This window comes from Hypomesus transpacificus, chromosome 11 (genome assembly GCF_021917145.1).
Source record: "Hypomesus transpacificus isolate Combined female chromosome 11, fHypTra1, whole genome shotgun sequence".
Taxonomy (NCBI): domain Eukaryota; kingdom Metazoa; phylum Chordata; class Actinopteri; order Osmeriformes; family Osmeridae; genus Hypomesus; species Hypomesus transpacificus.
Genome location: NC_061070.1, coordinates 17,438,748 through 17,455,988, shown reverse-complemented (window position 1 = coordinate 17,455,988; position 17,241 = coordinate 17,438,748). Strand labels below are relative to the sequence as shown.

The 17,241-nt window shown below is 45.4% G+C and overlaps 2 protein-coding genes across 3 annotated transcripts in view; both read right to left on the bottom strand.

Moving 5' to 3' along the window:
• The window catches only part of ryr2b (ryanodine receptor 2b (cardiac)), a 45,029-nt gene extending 44,831 nt beyond the window's left edge, over positions 1–198 (bottom strand). The window contains exon 1 of the mRNA XM_047029836.1: positions 38–198. Within this exon, the coding sequence (XP_046885792.1) occupies positions 38–85 (48 nt within the window). The 5' untranslated portion in view covers positions 86–198. The remainder of the gene's footprint in view (positions 1–37) is intronic.
• A 2,390-nt stretch (positions 199–2,588) lies between these two features.
• actn2b (actinin, alpha 2b) lies at positions 2,589–17,176 on the bottom strand. Of its 2 annotated transcripts, XM_047028661.1 has the most exons (22): positions 16,859–17,176; positions 13,795–13,909; positions 13,511–13,630; positions 13,244–13,330; positions 13,034–13,121; positions 12,753–12,831; positions 11,210–11,291; positions 10,525–10,610; positions 10,247–10,339; positions 9,575–9,805; positions 9,188–9,335; positions 8,552–8,702; positions 8,105–8,213; positions 6,867–7,007; positions 6,390–6,572; positions 5,763–5,897; positions 5,384–5,563; positions 5,072–5,218; positions 4,558–4,635; positions 4,130–4,195; positions 3,678–3,836; positions 2,589–3,470 (listed from the first exon to the last, which is right to left on the bottom strand). In XM_047028661.1, the coding sequence occupies exons 1-22, from the start codon at positions 16,985–16,987 to the stop codon at positions 3,312–3,314; spliced, it is 2,766 nt and encodes a 921-aa protein (XP_046884617.1). In that variant the 5' UTR covers positions 16,988–17,176; the 3' UTR covers positions 2,589–3,311. The 2 variants fall into 2 exon arrangements, with proteins under 2 accessions (XP_046884617.1, XP_046884616.1); XM_047028660.1 differs by lacking the exon at positions 4,558–4,635 and having other exon boundaries at positions 16,859–17,175.
• Between the last annotated feature and the right edge of the window lie 65 nt (positions 17,177–17,241).

The following is a 17,241-nucleotide window of genomic DNA, read 5'->3' as shown; positions in this document are numbered from 1 at the left end:
TCCATTTCGTATGTCCAAGTGGCTACAGGCTACTCACCGTTCGTAGAAAATGAATTTCATCCTCGCTCTCTGTGGTTCTTGCCATTTTAAGAAAGCTAAAGTGGTCAAATTACCACCGCTGTGAATTAAACTCAGCCTTCTACCACAAGCCGTCTCCTCAAAAAGCCAAACGCGTTGTCAGTAACCGTGTGATTAACATCCGCGCAAATGATTCGTTCAAATGGAATGAATCTTTCTACTGACTTGAGAGTCACGACTCGTTTTGATTCGACCACAAACAGATTCGTCTACTGCATGCATACGTCGCATGCACGCATAAAAAGAAATTACGCTATACATTTAGAACCACTAATTACCTCTAAGGAGGTACCCCTACACCAAATATGGAACACCTTCGACTGTAGGGGCCACCACAGGCCACGCCCTAAAGTCCGATTTTCAAAGAGATGGCATTTCCACCCCTTAACTAAAATTCTTCTGAAACTTGGTGTAGCCTATATTCCTTATTCCTCATGGGGAACAAAAACTCCTCAAGGACCCATACGGTCCGCCATGATGGACTTTCCTGTACAGCGACATTTTGCAAAAACCTTCAAAATCGATCTCTTCAAAAAAAAAATCAAATTGACTTGGAAGTTTGTACAGGTATGTACCATTGATGTATTTAAAAATGTTACTTAAGAGTTTAATCAAATACAAAATGGCTGAAAGAGGGGTATTTATGTACACATTGCCTCAAATTTTTTTTGTTAATAAATAAAATATAATTTTGACTGATGGTTTTTCAAACCTTATTGTGTTCAAAATGACACCACTCTGAAGTACCCTGCAAAGTTTCACCTTGATATGTGAAATTATGACTGAATTACAGCTGTTTGAGCTTGGACCAAATCTGACAATGCTTGCCATAAGAGAAACTAACACGCAGTCAAGCTTCAGCAGGAAGTGCAGCACGTCCTTCTCACGGGGGCCAGCATGCGGACATCTTGTATCTCCCCCCAGAGGAAGCGAAATACGAACCGTGTCAAGGGCCTCCGCATGCCGGCCGGCATGAGATACACATAAGCCAGGAAGAGGACCAGTGGGCCAGCCCCCCTGGTACATCCGTCCTTCCCCTCCAGGGCCCAACGAACTTCACAGAAGACCTGGTGAGGTTGAACACCGCACCAGAGACATTTGTGAAGTCTTGGAAGGTCTCCAAATTGGAAAACATGGCTCCAGATTTGTGTAAAGATGGAAAGAAAATATGGTTCCAGATTAGTAAGAAGGGATGATATAACTACCCCAAACCAGATGTAATTCCTTTGGGAAGCAGTTACAGTGGGGTCACAAATTTTTTGGAGGGCTTTTTTTCTGGGTCACACATTCTGACGGCTGTCAGAAATGGTGACCTCTGTGGAACTGGCTCTGTGATGGCTCCAAATCAGAAAATATGGTTCCAGATTAGTGTGAAGGGATGATATAACTACCACAAACCATCGTTTGATGATTTAATTCCTTTGGGAAGCAGTTACGGTGGGGTCACAGATCATTTCGAATGAAGAGAATGGTTGGTAGTGAAAATTAATAATGATAAGAATTAAACATGACCACAGAAAGATTTAAGCTCATATTTTACGAAAAGAACATTCTGGAACTGTTTGCCTTTTGCTGATTAATGTGGGTGGCTCTTAAAAGAGCCTTTGTTTCTTGATGACATGGGCTACACAACTGATTGCTGCCAGGGCACTGCACTTTCTGCATTGAAATATGCAGTGAATGCATCCCTCACGTGAATTGCTGCACGCGCAGCGTTGTTGCTGCCCAGTCGTGGAGCCTCCTGGAGACCTGCTGACCCCTCCTGGCCAGCTGCATAGACGATGAGGAGAGCGTGAGGGTTAATAGTTTGTGTGTAGCAGAGAGGATAGAAAAACTTACTTGTAACTTTATGCTCACAAGTTCAAATCCCCATTCAGCCTATTGTTGTTAGCCAAACATTAAGTAGTTTTGCTCTCTTGTTGTTCAACTCTTGACTTTCTACAATGTACATTTGTATAATATTTAGCCATTTTGCAGAGGAACCCACATCGCTGCTTGCAGCTTTATTTAATTATATACTTTGTTGAACCAGTTTCCTACAGTAAATTATGAAAAGAGTTTATCAATGATTCAAAAATAATTCTGCAACCGCAACTTATTAAGAATTCAATATTGACAATTGTCAGCAGTTATTAAAGTGCAATTTAAACCAGGGTTCTCCAATCGAAGGGGGCCGCTGTCCTGCATGTTTGAGATGTTTCCCTGCTCCAGCACACCTGTTTCAAATGAATGGGTCGTTATCAAGCTCTGTGGAAGCCGGGTAATGACCATTCATTTGAATCAGGTGTGCTGGAGCAGGGAAAACATGCGGGACAGCGGCCATCGTGGTCCAGGATTATAAACTATTCATAACCTGTATTTATTTATATATTTATCACCCCAGCTTTTTAAATAACAATAAATTGTGGGAAATTTATTTTTGCTTTGTTCATCCTAACTAATCTCAAACATGAACTAGGTTTAACATAAGCATCAGATTCAATACAGAACAGAGACAAGTGAATTGATTTAAGCACAAAGAGGGTTTATTGGATGATTGGTTCACTTGGTCATTGGTTTTGTACAGATTAAAGGTATAATCCCCCACCCTAGTACCAACAAGGGCTGCTTTAGACTGAATACTGTGTTTGCATTCTCGTCCACCCCAGGAAACAAATGAAAAACATTTGTTGCCTGATAGCATGCAAGCTATGCAGCCTAAACCCTATCTAAGGTTTGATACAAAGTTTGTTGGAATTTTGTAGGATCAAAGGCAATTAGCGACATTGTCAAAGAGGCAAGGTTGTATGTTTCAATTCATTTAATTAGTACAAAGTAACTAATTCTGTTTCAAAAAGATAGTGTTCCGTCTGTTATGACTTGCATGTGTAAATTCAAATCAATCACACGGGTAACATGGCTTATTATGATAGCAGATCAATAATGATATGTGTGAGAAGCATTTGCATAGGCACCAAGTCTCTACATTTATGTCATCACCACACTAGAATTTGAATTATAAATAACTAATTTTTCAATAGCGTTAAACAATCCTCTTATACTGAAAATACCAGAGAAAGAATCTCAGGAATCAGAATTAAACTCATAGCTGTGTTCCTGGACAAAGGCACTGATCAAACAAGAGATGTGATAAACATTGGACGCTATCAGTGAACTAAAACACACCCACTGTAAGAAGAACCAACTGACGTTTAGCCTGTCGTGTCAGTGTACATTTAAAGGGGTTTGCAGTGTTAGAGGTCACTCTCTCCGTAGAGTGCGGTAGAGAAGGCAGTGTAGTCTAGTGCCCCTGGTGGACCTCCCTGGCCAGGGTAAGGAGGCATCCTCATGATGCAATACTCTGCCTGGTCTGGGGGCAGTTCCCTCCGTAGCTCCTCCACCAGGATGAAAGGCTGGGAGACAAACACCAGGGGGCAGTATGGCACAAACACAGCACTTTTAGCAAGGTTTTTTGAAGTTAGAACATTATATATATTTTTGTAAAAACCTTAATTAAGAACAATAAATTAGTTACTAAACCCAGATGGACGTTATCGTGCTCTCACAATTTCAGATTATTTTCTCAGGAACATCTTCTACACACACACACACACACACACCTTATCGGCGGCCAAGATCCTAAAAGAAGCCACCACTTGTTCTGCCGTGTCGGTGTCAGCAGTTTCTCGGGTCATGAAGTCAATGAAGGACTGGAAAGAAACCATCCCTGTGGCACTGGGATCCACCATCATCATGATCCTGGCAAACTCCACCTCACCCTGACACAGAGACACAGAGGGAGGATTAGAGGCCGAGCCAGTACATCGTATCAGCCGTGTCTTTCAACCTCACCACTTGTGAGATAGTAGACACCTCTTCTCAAAGTGTAACACACAGTGTAGTTCTCTAATGCCTTTTTTCCTAAATAGTATGGTACACCAACAATGCCTCAACTTTAGCTGCTGCTATGTAGTTACATGATAAAGTGTTTTGGCGATAAAAGAATAAGTTGAAAGCAGACAGTGTATTCATTGGTGTGAAACATCTCTCAGTGATCACAGTGAAACCCTACCAGGTCGTAACCCATGGAGATCAGACAGGCCCTAAAGTCATCAGTATCCATCGCACCGTGCTTCTTCTACAGGTTGGGTCCAGTCAGGGGTCAGGAGGGTGGGTGGAGGAGGAGGAGAGAAGCAGGGTCCAGGAGCAGGAGATGGGTGGGAAAGCAGGGGAGAAGAGGAGAGGAGCACAGACCCAACCTCAAACATCGAACACATACAAACACAGTTGGATAGCGGCGACAAAAGATGTGGAGAGAGAAAGGAGATTCACTTTAGGATTCGTTTTTATAAAGCAAGTGCTTCAGCAAAGACCAACTTGGTCTTTCTAACAAGGGTTAACACAAAAAAAGGCTACTTTGCTAAGGAAAGGTGGGGTGATTAGGTCAGAAGAGGAGTAGGTGAGTAGGCCAGGAGAGGATAAAGGACTCTGTGTGAGTACCTGCTTGTCATTGCACACACTGCCCAGGCTGATGAGGCAAGCCTTGAACTCTTCACGACGAAGCTTGCCCATGTTCTCCTGAGTCCGTGTGTTAAAGAGCCGGGTTAGAAACACTGACATGTGTACCGAGGATCGAATTAACATCTTGCCGTTTTCTAGCATGGAAGTCTACCACTACATACTAAAGCACCCCAGTGTGCTAGTGAGCTACTATAGCAGTTTATAGCCACGTGATGGTAGGTTTTACCCCTCTTTCCTTATGCAGCTTCTGGATGGGAAATTAGAAAGTTAGTTTTAGTTAGTGATATGGCATCATTCAACTAACCAAAGGTTCAGTTAAAGGTTTCAAGTTTTAAATGTATTAAACTCAAAACTACTTGTCAGCCACTGGTTCGTTTGTACGGTTTGGGTACAGTTGACTGTAGCGGGGGGGGGGGGGGGGTTAGGGTGTTTGCGAAGCTGCAAGTTTCCTTTAGAAACGGGCCGATGGGGCTGCAAGGGCGGAGCACTGTACCCGGTCAAAGTGGTTGAAGGACGAGCGGAACTCGTGCATCTGCTGCTGGCTGATGCCCTTGGCGTCACGGGTCAGGATCTGGCTCTCAATCTCATTGATGGTGCGAGCGATGGTGGTGAGGAGCAGCTCCCAGCCCACACGAATGTGCTGCGAACAAAGGGCAGTTACACTCACACAGAGAGGACCAATGAACAACTTGTAAAAATTATATTCATTTCACAGGTAAACGTTTTCCCTTTTGTTTTGGAACTAGTTTTAGTAGTAATGATTCTAATTGTATTCGTTCCTTGTTTTCTCCGTGCGAGGTTTTACCTCCATGGTGTAGTTGGTGTGCTTGTTGTCAAACACCAGAGACTCCTGAATGAGCTGGTGGTCTCCCTCTAGCTTATCGATGTTGGGTTTGTAGGCGACGATGATGTGCTCGCACTGCTTCAGCTGAGTCATCTGGTCCTCCAGAGTCCCGCCTATCTCCAGAGCGCAACGGCCAATCTCCTGTCAGAAACACACCGTTCTGAAGGTGAACTTCCTGATTGCCTTTTACCGAAATACGATTCAAGGTTTGTTTCAGCAGATAATCACTGCCATGAATGTTTGTAAATGATTTAGAGGCTGTAAACCAACCCAAGATGTGTTAAAAAAAGGAGTTGTGTGTGTGTGAGAAGGACAAGGCTATCTGCCTGCCCTAGCTGACCTCCATCCTTGTCTGGATCCATGGTCCAATCAGGTTTGCTTGGGCAGCAAACTGCCTTCTGAGCCTTTCGTCAGAATGCTGCCGTGCCAGTTCCTCCTGGAGGGATCCATCTCTCTGAGGAACCAGCTTCTTCACCTGCTCAAACCATCACAAGCAACAAACACAGAGTCAGATGGCTGAGCGGTTAGGGAATCGGGCTAGTAATCAGAAGGTTGCTGGTTCGATTCCCTGCTGTGCCAAATTACGTTGTGTCCTTGTGTCCCTACTTGCCTCGGGGGAAATGTCCCTGTACTTACTGTAAGTCGCTCTGGGTAAAAGCGTCTGCTAAATGTAAACACAAAATGAGAAAGATGCTTTCTTTTGCATGGGTGTTTGAGGGTCTGTGTGTGTGTGTGTGTGTGAGGTCAAATCAAATGTATTTGCATAGCCCTTTTTACACGCAAGCATGTCACAGAGGGCTTCACATGCGCCCATAGAACTGCCCCTCAACCAACCTAAACCCTCAAGGAAGACAAGGAAAAACTCCCAACGGGAAAAAAAATTGAAGAAACCTTGGGAGGAGCAATTCAGAGAGGGATCCCCTCCTCCAGAGACGGAGGTGTTTGTGCCAGGGAGATGCAGCTGTACCTTATCCCACTTGATAAGAAGCTCCTCAGTGGTGATGGTGCTGTAGGGGTTGTGGATGTCAGCCTTGATGCCGTAACTCTGGGAGATCTTCTGCACCTCATTGTGAATCCCAACGATAGCCTGTCTCTCTCCCTCCGCTTCGGGGAGAGTGGCCTTGAACTGCTCATGAGCTGCGATCAGACTCTGCAGGAACAGGTTGGAACGAGAGTGAACGGGAGGAGAGGAGAGAGAGGGACAGAAATGCAGATAAGGAACAGAATCAACACAGGGATTGTTGTGTGTTACTGTTTTGATGATGTTACTTCACTGTAACCCCCCCCCCCCCCCCCCCCCCCTCAAATCTAAGCATTTTTTTAAGTAAATACTGATTTCTACAATCTATTAATTAATTCAATGAAGAATTATTCAAGGAGAACAAAAATACATCCTTAAATTTGATTATCCTAACACTGTGCGTGTGCAGGAGTGTACATGTACCTGGACCTCCTCAATAGTGTGCACAATGAACATGTCCTGCAGGTCTTCCATAGCTCCTTCCATCCAGTTGTTGAAGGGAGCAGACCTCTTGGCAAACTCCAGGAACAGCTGATCAATCGTCTCCAACAGTTTCTCCGTCCTCTGGAAACCAGAACAGGGGAACAAGCACCCTGTTCAACCACCATCAACCAGCATGCTCGTCGCCCTGTTTGCACTACTAATCCCAGGATGCATCACATTGACATGACCTGATGTAGTTTGGCATGGCTGTCTTTATGGATTAGCCCCCCCCCCCCTCCCTCCTCAGGCAAGGGTGGGGCCTGACATCAGCCCTTGTCAGTCACCTTAATCCCAGGCCCTGCTCAGGGGCCCTCACACATTTGGGTCTGGAGAGGCTCAGAGGAAGTGGTCAGTGGGCTTCCATCCAGACTGATGCTGGACAAAACCAGCCATATCATCTACACTGTAGCTCTACAATACCTCCCTAGCTGATTCCCTTCTCCAAGGTCCGAATTCATATTAGAAACCCAATTTTTTGTTTCCTGTTTCAGTTGTGTATTTAGTCATAAGTGCTTGGAACTGTAATTAACAGGGACTGGGGTTGCAAATTAGCCTATTGGCTAGAAACCTTTTATGCAACACATCTACACATATTGTTATGGCTTTGACTGTGATAATTATGTATGTAATAATGTGCGCTGCATTGTCCCTGACAAATAAACTAATAAATAAAATGCTCAGTTTGGATCTGAATGATTTTTACAAATTTACTTGGCAAAATTGAAAAGAACGGTGCACCAGCAGTTTTAAATATTTAGAACTGGATCTCGCTGATCCAGCATTAATCCCATCTAACCAGGCCAGGTTCATAAACAGTCTGATCACAGCAAGAAACAAGATGGCCTCCTGTAGGATGTTGTGCGTAATCAATAGCTGTGTCAAAAGCAATGCATCAATAATTCATCAACAATCTCCAGTACCAGAAGCAGCTATCAACAGGCCCTTGCTGTCCTGAGCAGATGGTTAAACAGGGATAGGGCTAGATAATAGGCTCAATCTCTTCTCCAATGCTGACTTGATGCATGGGAGATGAAGCAACGCATTAAAACATTATCGTTTTCCATCGCTGACAACTGATCCAGCTGAAAGGCTCTGTCCGAAAGTGTTCAAATGCAATATCCCTCCCCTGAACGTTATCAGTACAACAGGTGTCACAACAGGAGTGAGTCGGGCCTCACCTCCAGGACTTCTCTCCTCTTCTGGGTCAGGGTCCCCAGCTGGTCCCACAGGTCACAGATGCTCTGGCAGCGCTGGTTGACTGCAGCCACATCGTGATAGTCTAGCTCACTGCACGCAGACATTAATAGAGAGGATTATATCCAGTAACTGCTGACATATCCAACTTTAAGAGCAGTTATCTTCAGAAATACTTATCAGAACGGAGGGTTTTAAGACCCAAGTCTTGAAATTGCTTATAGGACAATCTATTGACATTTGACATTTAATGTGTCAGTTTCTGAGGGAAACCCCTAATGCATCTGACTTATGGTTTGGCAAACACTAATGTTAACCCCTTACGAGGAGGTAGATGGTGCCCAAAGGTAGAATACTTTTGACAAATATTCAGAACAATCCTTGTGATGATTTCAAATTCAAAGTATTGTTTTTAAAAGGGGCCATCGTACTTGAGTTCCTGGGCGATGGCAGCAATCTGTTCTACCCTATCCTGGTGGGCCGCCAGGTCACTCTCAAAGGCCTCGTGTTTTCGTAGCAACGCTCGCACCTCTGTGAAAGTGGCTGTCTCAAAGTCCTTCTGAGACAGTATCAGGTCCTTTCCTGGGGTGTAAGCACACAGACACGCACACAGACACACACACAGACACACACAGACACGCACAGACACGCACACAGACACACACACAGACACGCACACAGACACACACACAGACACGCACACAGACACACACAGACACGCACACAGACACGCACACAGACACACACAGACACGCACACAGACACACACACAGACACGCACACAGACACACACACAGACACACACAGAGACACGCACAGATATCGTGATGGGGATAAAGCGTGAGACTTGTAATAGAGAGAGTCTACTAAATGCTGTACGACAGATAATCCAACCTTTGCATACTGGTTAATCCCCATTGTCAAGAGGATTTGGGGGATCTCATCAATTATATTCTTACATCCCAGACTTGTTTAAACATAGCAGGAAGCTCAGACAGACAGACAGACAGACAGACAGACAGACAGACAGACAGACACAGACAAAGTCAGACAGAGCTCAGACTGACCACTGGCCCAGGTCTCATGGGTGGTGGCTTTCTGGCGAAACTTCTCCGCCAGGTGGTCGAGTCTCTGCAGCCTGCGGATCTCAGTGAGAAGCCACTCCTCATAGCCTTTCTCTGCCCCTTCCAGACCCTGCCACGCACTGGCAATGTCCTGCAAACACACAGCCAACATCCACACATCTCACTCTGCACACTAACAGACTGTAACAGACTGTGTTGTTTATGTAAACTTATTTGGCAATAAACCAGATTCTGATCAAAGTCATTTATTGAATTACACTTGAAAACACCACGTCATGGCAACAAACATATGAACCGACAGAAATATATAAACAGATATGTCTTGTCTTTTTGGTGTGTTCTGTCCTGAGTGATGAGTCTAACACTTACAGACACCATCTTGCCTTCGGAGGGCATGAAGGCGGGCCTGTTGCTGATGCGCAGCTTGGTCTGCAGGGTGTTGAAGTTGATCTCCAGCTGACACTTCTCCTGCACCTTGGGGGGCTTGTGCATGCGGCGGTAGTCCCGGAAGTCCTCCAGCTTCCGCTGCATCTCCACCATGGTCTTCTCCGAGGTCCGGTTCTCCAGCCAGGGTGTGGTCCGACGGATCCACTCCAGGAGCTGCAGGACAGGACCGGATTGAAATGCTGGATGGACAGACTGACTGAGCCACTGGCTGAGGGTTTGGAAGTGAGCTGAAGAGGTGTTTTTTTTTGTTGCTTTGGTTGTTTTTATTTCCAAAATTAGACTATGTAGGTTGTCAGGTGGCTGAGCGGTTAGGGAATCAGGCTAGTAATCAGAAGGTTGCTGGTTCGATTCCCTGCTGTGCAAAATGTTGTGTGCTTGGACAATGCACTTCAGCCTACTTGCCTCGGGGGAATATCCCTGTACTTACTGTAAGTTGCTCTGGATAAGAGTGTCTGCTAAATGACTAAATGTAAATCAATGTCTGTCTTTCGAATATTGTAAAATAACACCACTCCTGGAATGCCAAAACAGACCAATCAAATTGCATGGTGAGAACTATATGTTTAAATGGTAGTATTCACTATTATTCAGTACCTCACTGGCCAGTCTCTCATACTCCTCCATCATTTTCTCATTCTCCTGGTTGACACCCAGCACCTTACAGATCCTGTTAGCAGCCGTCTCTGCCTGCGGAGAAAGGGAGAGAAAATAGAAGAAGAGAAAAAAAGAGAGGTGAGGGTAAAGGATAGAGGTAGAGTCATATTATTTTCATCACGCATAAACAAAAGCACTTTATTTTAAGCCTTTTAAAATATATGATTCACTTAAAAAAAAGACACAAGTGCACCAGATTGCTGGTGCAAGCTGTGTACCTGCTCGGCTCCAGCAAAAGCATGGTAGAAGCAGGAAACATAGGTCATGATAGCTCTCTCATCGGGTTTAGGGGTGTTGATGATGTCTACAGGAGGGAGAGGGAGGAGGATAACAGGAAGTTTGGATGGCAGGAAAATGTACCACTGGAGAAGAGGGAGCACAATACTGGGAGAGAGCATGGAGTAGAAATACAGAAAGATCTAACACACCTAGGTCACTTTAGGATCTAGCACGTCTAAGAATCTTCACTGAAAGGGCTATACTAAACTTGGTGGTGGTGGTGGGGTATCGGTAAGGGAGGAATCTACCCCTGGGACTAAAACGGACAGGAGGTTTCAGAGCGAGGCACATTTTGGAGGGCAGGCATGGAGTAGGGCTACGGCACCCTCACCTTCTGAACACCTGCAAAGGTGTGATAGTAACTTGACACATAAGTCAAGACAGTCCTGTCGTCAGGCGTGGTTGTGCCCATTATGTCTGTGTGGAGGGGAGACCATGTAGTGAGCTTAGCATCCATACTGTAGTCACTCACGATCGACTCATTTCATTCATCTAAATTCCACCTTCACTGGAATGGAACTGTCCGCTGACCCCTCCTGAACAGCCGTTTTGATGACATTCAACGGCGGAGAAAAGCTGTATGCGTGTGATTTGAGCGGCCGTGGTGTCCTGTGCAAACATTACCTTCGGCGTCCAGCATTTTGGGAATGTCCAGGTGTTTCTCTGCAATGTCGAAAGCCAGGTTCAGGTTACCCATGGGATCGTCCTGAGAATGGAGACAAAGCTCGTCACAGATCCAGGGGACGGGGAGTACATATGACACCCCCCTCAAAGTCAGTTGGTGAATCTGAATAGACTGAGCCATGAACAACAGGCTGAGAATTGTGACATGTGTAAACCATGAGAGTTTATTCCTCTTATACACAGTGATTAACAGGATTAACTGAAGGGACAGTAACCCGGTTTAGTTAGAGGGGCAGGGTGAGTTGGAGTGTTTACTGGTAGGGGTGAGGGATGGGGGGGGTAATGCTGCTGGTGTTGTTCCTTTCTGTCTGATTCACTGTTCTCCTTTCACCAAATGTGGGGGGGCGGTGAGGTGGGGTCGGGTGGGGTGGTGGGGTGCAGGGGGAGGCTGCTACAGGGCAGAAGCAGCTGCAGAGATACCAGAGGGCCTGGGCGCTGTTCCACCCCCCCACACCCTGGGCCGTTTCATCAGGCTTACGGTTAAGGCTTAAGGCTTACTGGGCCCACTCACCTGGAGCCAGACCCAACAGCTGACAAGGCCTGTCTGGGCTCAGTGGGTGGAGGTGTGGGTGTGTGTGTGTGTGTGCCTGTCAGTCAGTCATGATATGTCCATCTGTCTGTCTACCACTCAGCTATCCTTTGTTATCCTTATTCGGCGTAATAGCCCTTTAACTTGGGACAGATTCACAAATACGACATTGTCCCTATATTCCCAAGCAGGATTGATCTGATGGTTCTATAAAGAGCATCCATGCCATGGTGTGTGTCTGTCCGTCACAGCTGAGGTAAAGCCATGGCTGTCCTGACAGGCTCACATTTCCACAGCTATTCAGGGACAACACTGAGTTGCTGCCATCTCGTAGAGTTCGACTGGGTTCGACGTAGAGGGCTGTTTCCCTCCTAACTACCAGTTAAGTTTACACAAATACAATCTAGTATTTCTAATTTACTACACTGATGCTATCCAGTCTTTCACACATCTCACACAGAATCCCACTACGTCTGAAAACATTTACCTACTACACACTGAGTTGAGATCTCTACAAAAACGTACTAGTCAACTACCACAGAGAATAACGGTCCAAACTCGGTGCTGCTCCTGAAATACCTTCAGGCTGTGGTAGTTGATCAGCTCAGGCCTGTGCTTATGGATCAGTGCACAGAAGGCTAACCCATTCTTCCAGCTTGGATCACAACATCAACAACAACAGGAAGGGAAAGACAGCAGATAATGAAGTGAAGAGGTGAACACAAAACATCAGTAAGGGACAAGGGGTGAATGAAAACACACACCAAGGACAATCAAATCTCATTCAACTTGACAGTGTGTCAGTAGTCACCGCAAACCGATTCCATACGTATTTAACGTTTCCGTTAAAAACGCTTTTGGAATAACGGTGTAGTTTCGTTTTACTGTTTCAACAGGCTTAATTGTTGGGAGTGAATGATCCCTGTTAGTACGGTTTGGGGTTGTGCTGGACACCTTGTTGAGCTTAGCGTAGTCGATGAGGTCGGGTCTGTGTCTGTGAATCAGAGCACAGAAGGCCAGGCCATCCTTCCAGCTTCACCAGCCAATGAGCAGAGAGAGTCAGAGGTCAGGGTTCAAAAGGACTACACAGGACTCAATACAACCCTCTCCCAGCATTCACTGCATCAAGGTCATTCGCATTGAAACGTTTGCGCGACGTTTTGTTGTCACAAGTCTATAAGTGGTTTACTCAACGAGTACAGGGTGGGAAATAAAACGATTTCAAAAGTTCTCACCTGATATGGAAGTTCTGGACATTGACGTTCCTGTAGGGGGCGGTCTTTCTCTGGCACCACAGAAGAAGACCTTCTTTAGCCGAGGTTTCTGGGAAGCAGATTCTCTGATATATCAAGTACTATTTGATGACTATTATTAGTGTAATGAAGGTCATGTGAAAATGGAGGGAAGGCCTGTAGCGGGCTGGTATCCTATCACAGGTCAGGTACCTTCCACAGAGATATCCTGGATGGCGAAACGGAGGATGATGGTCCAGATCATTCCCAGAGTCATTTTAATGTTCCCGTCCGTAATCTCTACAGAAGACATAGAGCTAAATGCTGTTACATTCCACTAGCTCTTCCGTAAGATACTACTAATACTTCTGATTACTAATACTTCTGACTACATTCATGAGAGGAGGATATTGGTTTAGTTCTTATTGAAGCTTTGGTTATCACAGCAATTTTCTGAACAGTATAAAACGTTTCTCTCACCCTCAGCTCCGATGGAGACAAGTTTGACTCCTTTGCTTGTGATGAAGTCCAAGGCTTTGTTGACATTGGCTATCTTGTGAAAACGCATCTTCCCTCTGTCAGGCTTGGGTAACCTCTCCCCTGCAGAAAGAGAAGTCAAGACATAAAACAGGATCGAGCAATTGACTTCTTCGGGTAAGTGCTGCTGCTCCTTTGAAAACCTGCTGATGACATCACCCATCTGGGGTAATCAAAGTATAGGCTAGTAATCGTGAGACAGACTATATTGCAAAGATGTAAATTACCTGAAATAACTTCCAAGAGCAGCATGAGTTTAAGGCCATTTCTAAAGTCTTCCTCGATGTTCTCAATCTGTGTTCCTGCTTTCCTCAGGTGGGAGTTGCACCATGCTGTGAAGGTCTAGGTGAGAAAGGGCTACAATAAACTCATAAAGAACATGTACATGTCATGCCCTGGGATAAGAAGAGGCTGTGAATCTGGGCAGGATGGAATAGGGGGAGGGACAAACAGACAATAGTTTTCCTGGTTTTCTACCCAACTCTAAAACATTAAAACACACACTTCAGAAGCATGTGTCAGGTGGCTGAGTGGTTAGGGAATCGGGCTAGCAATCAGAAGGTTGCTGGATCGATTCCCGGCTGTGCCAAATGACGTTGTGTCCTTGGGCAAGGCACTTCACCCTACTTGCCTCGGGGGAATGTCCCTGTACTTACTGTAAGTCGCTCTGGAAAAGAGCGTCTGCTAAATGACTAAATGTGAAAAAAAAAATTTTTAGTGTGCCACCATAGACTAGGAGACACACATCCTTACATCCCAGCTGTAAATAAACTGTAGGGAGACAGCTTAGCAGGTCGTCGCTTAAACCGTAAATTGTATTGACTCTGGCCACTATGACAAGTGTCACATATCCAGATTAACCCATTTGCTGGGGGTCAATTAACCCCTCGCTCTCCACCTCAATCTTAACTTCTTCTCAAAATTGGACACTTAATTGCCTACTGTACATGCCAGTCTGTCAACCTTCACAGCATACAGGCCTGGCCATCATTACTGGAACTTTGAATGTGTTATACTGTAATACGAGTTCATCCTTAGTACTGTATCCCTTTGTTTGAATTTAGACAGGATCACTCTTTCCTGATAGGTTTATATTTAAGTCACGCAATAGCTTACAGAGCCTGAAAGCGATCAGCACAGTGCAGATGAAAGCTCCAAGCAGACCCCAGAGCACATTCCAGAAGATATAAGAGGTTAAATTTAGACTGCTCTGGTGGTCATCACGATAACAGACAGCGCTTGAAAAAAAATTCAAGTCAATATCAAGATGACCAAAAATGTCACATGTACAGTACACATTCTTCTCTTGATGCTTCTTGTAAATTTACTGCATTCGAGTCGTTTTATATGTCACATTCAGAACATCTCTGGTATTATCCCATTACAACCAGACCAAGCTGAAAGTGAGTTGTTCCAAAAAAGCTGAATGGAATCAGTCAGTCTGTCTCCATCTTCCCTGTAAACATTCGTACAGTATCACCACTAGTTTTGGGTTTGGTGCTATACTGTATACAGGCTTGTGTGCTTCAGTCACATTGATGACAGTGCAAAGATAGAAGGAACCGTTAGGGGCCTAGCTTCGAATCCGACTGAGGCCATTTCCTGCCCATCTTCCGGCCCTCTCTCTCCCTGCTTTCCTGTCTCCCAACTGTCCAGTCAAGAAACAAAAGCTGTGAAAAGCCCAAAAGAAATATATGTATATATCTTTAGAAAGGGCCACACAGTTGATCCTGAGACATGTAAGGACCTTAATGTCTTCCTGTCTTCTCAGGAGGCTGGGAGGCTGATGCCATGGTGTGCCCAGTGGGACCAGACTAAGATGGAAATATCACAGGCTTCGGAAACAAAGGCCACATTTCACACCACAGAAGAAAGCGGATGGCGTAATGACATTGAACTTCTGTCCTCTTGTTAAAAAACGTGGTGGGCCCTCCAGACCCGACCCGGCCGACCTCTCTAACCCCCCCCCTGCGCCACCCTCTCTTGGCTCCAACACCCCCTGACGATCACAGCTAAATATACCCATGTGTCAGTCCAGACAGGACCACCCGGGCCAGTCGTTTAAGAGGCTGGTTCTTCTGGGTCTGTGGAGAAGCCTGTATAAGGTGCATGGTGAGTTGAAAATCACAGCGCCGATATCGAAAGCATTCAGGGAGACTTTCACCGAGTCAGAGGAATGTGTTCTTCTGAGTCTGTGGAGAAGCCTGGATGAGGTGCAGGGCGATTCGAAAATCACCAGATATCAACATTGTCCACGGAGACTTTCACAAAGTCACGTTTTGACTTTCACCAAGTCACATTGTGTCAGTCAACGGTACACGTGGTCCATACGTCCGGTGCTTGTCAGAGCCGACATACTAGGAGTGTTCCACTGAAGAAGCAGTTGATGTCAGCTCTGTGGGTGGAGCCGCCAGGTACTACATGATTACAGGTGTATTCCTCCGTGGCTCTGAATGGGTAAGAGGATTGAAGCTATACGTGCAATGATTAGGTAAAGCTATTATAGGGATTTCCTTAAGTCGCCAGAAAGGCAACCGAGAGGGCCTCAAGGGGAAACAAATCCCACGTGACATCGTGTGGTAATTACATGTGCTGCCTGCATGGGTACACATTTACAGTATGTGATCTCTCCGTCTACATCAATTTGAGTGACTTTAAAAGTGGTATTACCCACATCAAATATACTTGGGAAATACCTCAATTTAATGGACTTTAATGACATTCAAGAGTCTTGATAATTCTATCCTGTAGTGGATCAGTATAACTATATACAGCCATTGTATGCAGTGTATTTTGTGTGGTTTCTATAAACAAAAGAATTCCACACCAAGGGCACGGGATTAACCCACTATAATGCCTTTCGGTCGTGAGGTTAAAATTAGATATAGCATCCATTCTAATCCCAAGGACGTCATCATGTGTTAGCAGCATCTGTTGACAGTTTGCATTCCACGCCTATCAGTGGAATGGCAACAGTCTCGAGAGCTGCTTCAGTGAGCTATTGTTAGCTGGTACCCACCGCATCCGTCCGTCAATATCCCCCTCAACCGGAGCCAAGACAGAGCCCTGCTCCGGCGGCACAGAATACCAGGAACTACAAATTAAGTTTGTGATATAGAACTCAACGAAAATAACGGTTAATTCAATTAATTCATTAGGTAGACTACATAAATAAACAAGGTGTACCTACAATGTCACCTTGTATGAATTGCGCCGGCTCAACCGATATTCCTGCGCGTAAAAAATGAACTTAAGTTTGCCAGCAGCAGGCACAGGACATTCTAGACTCACCTTTCTTTGTTGTTTTTCCCACGCAGGGTCCAACAGCAGGTCCCGATCCCACTCGTCCTCCTGCGGCATATAGTCCTCCTCGTTGTATCCGTTATCATATTGCACCGTCGTTTCCACTTGGGTCATCATTGTTGCGCCTCTGTGCTGTTCCCCAAACTAAAAGACTATTATACTTCAGTATCCTGATGTTCACTGACTGACAATGAGGATTAAAGTCTTGACCTTGGCTGGATACTTCAACGATTTGTGTCTCCCACCTCTTTCTCTCTCGATCCGAGAGCCGACTGTACTCTTGCCTCAGAGGGACAAGTGCTGATAGCAATTAGTACTGAAGAGTCACGTGACAGTCTGGCACCCCCAAGGAACCAACTGTTCACACAACT

Bases quoted from the DNA above. Each gene is read 5' to 3' on its own strand.
- actn2b (XM_047028661.1), bottom strand. From the start codon at position 16,987: ATGATGACCCAAGTGGAAACGACGGTGCAATATGATAACGGATACAAC. The intron at 4,636-5,071 runs GTACAGTGCTCC...ACACGGACTCAG, and splicing joins CCTTCAACCACTTTGACCGG to GAGAACATGGGCAAGCTTCG. The intron at 4,196-4,557 runs GTACTCACACAG...CCCAACCTGTAG, and splicing joins GTGTGTGCAATGACAAGCAG to AAGAAGCACGGTGCGATGGA.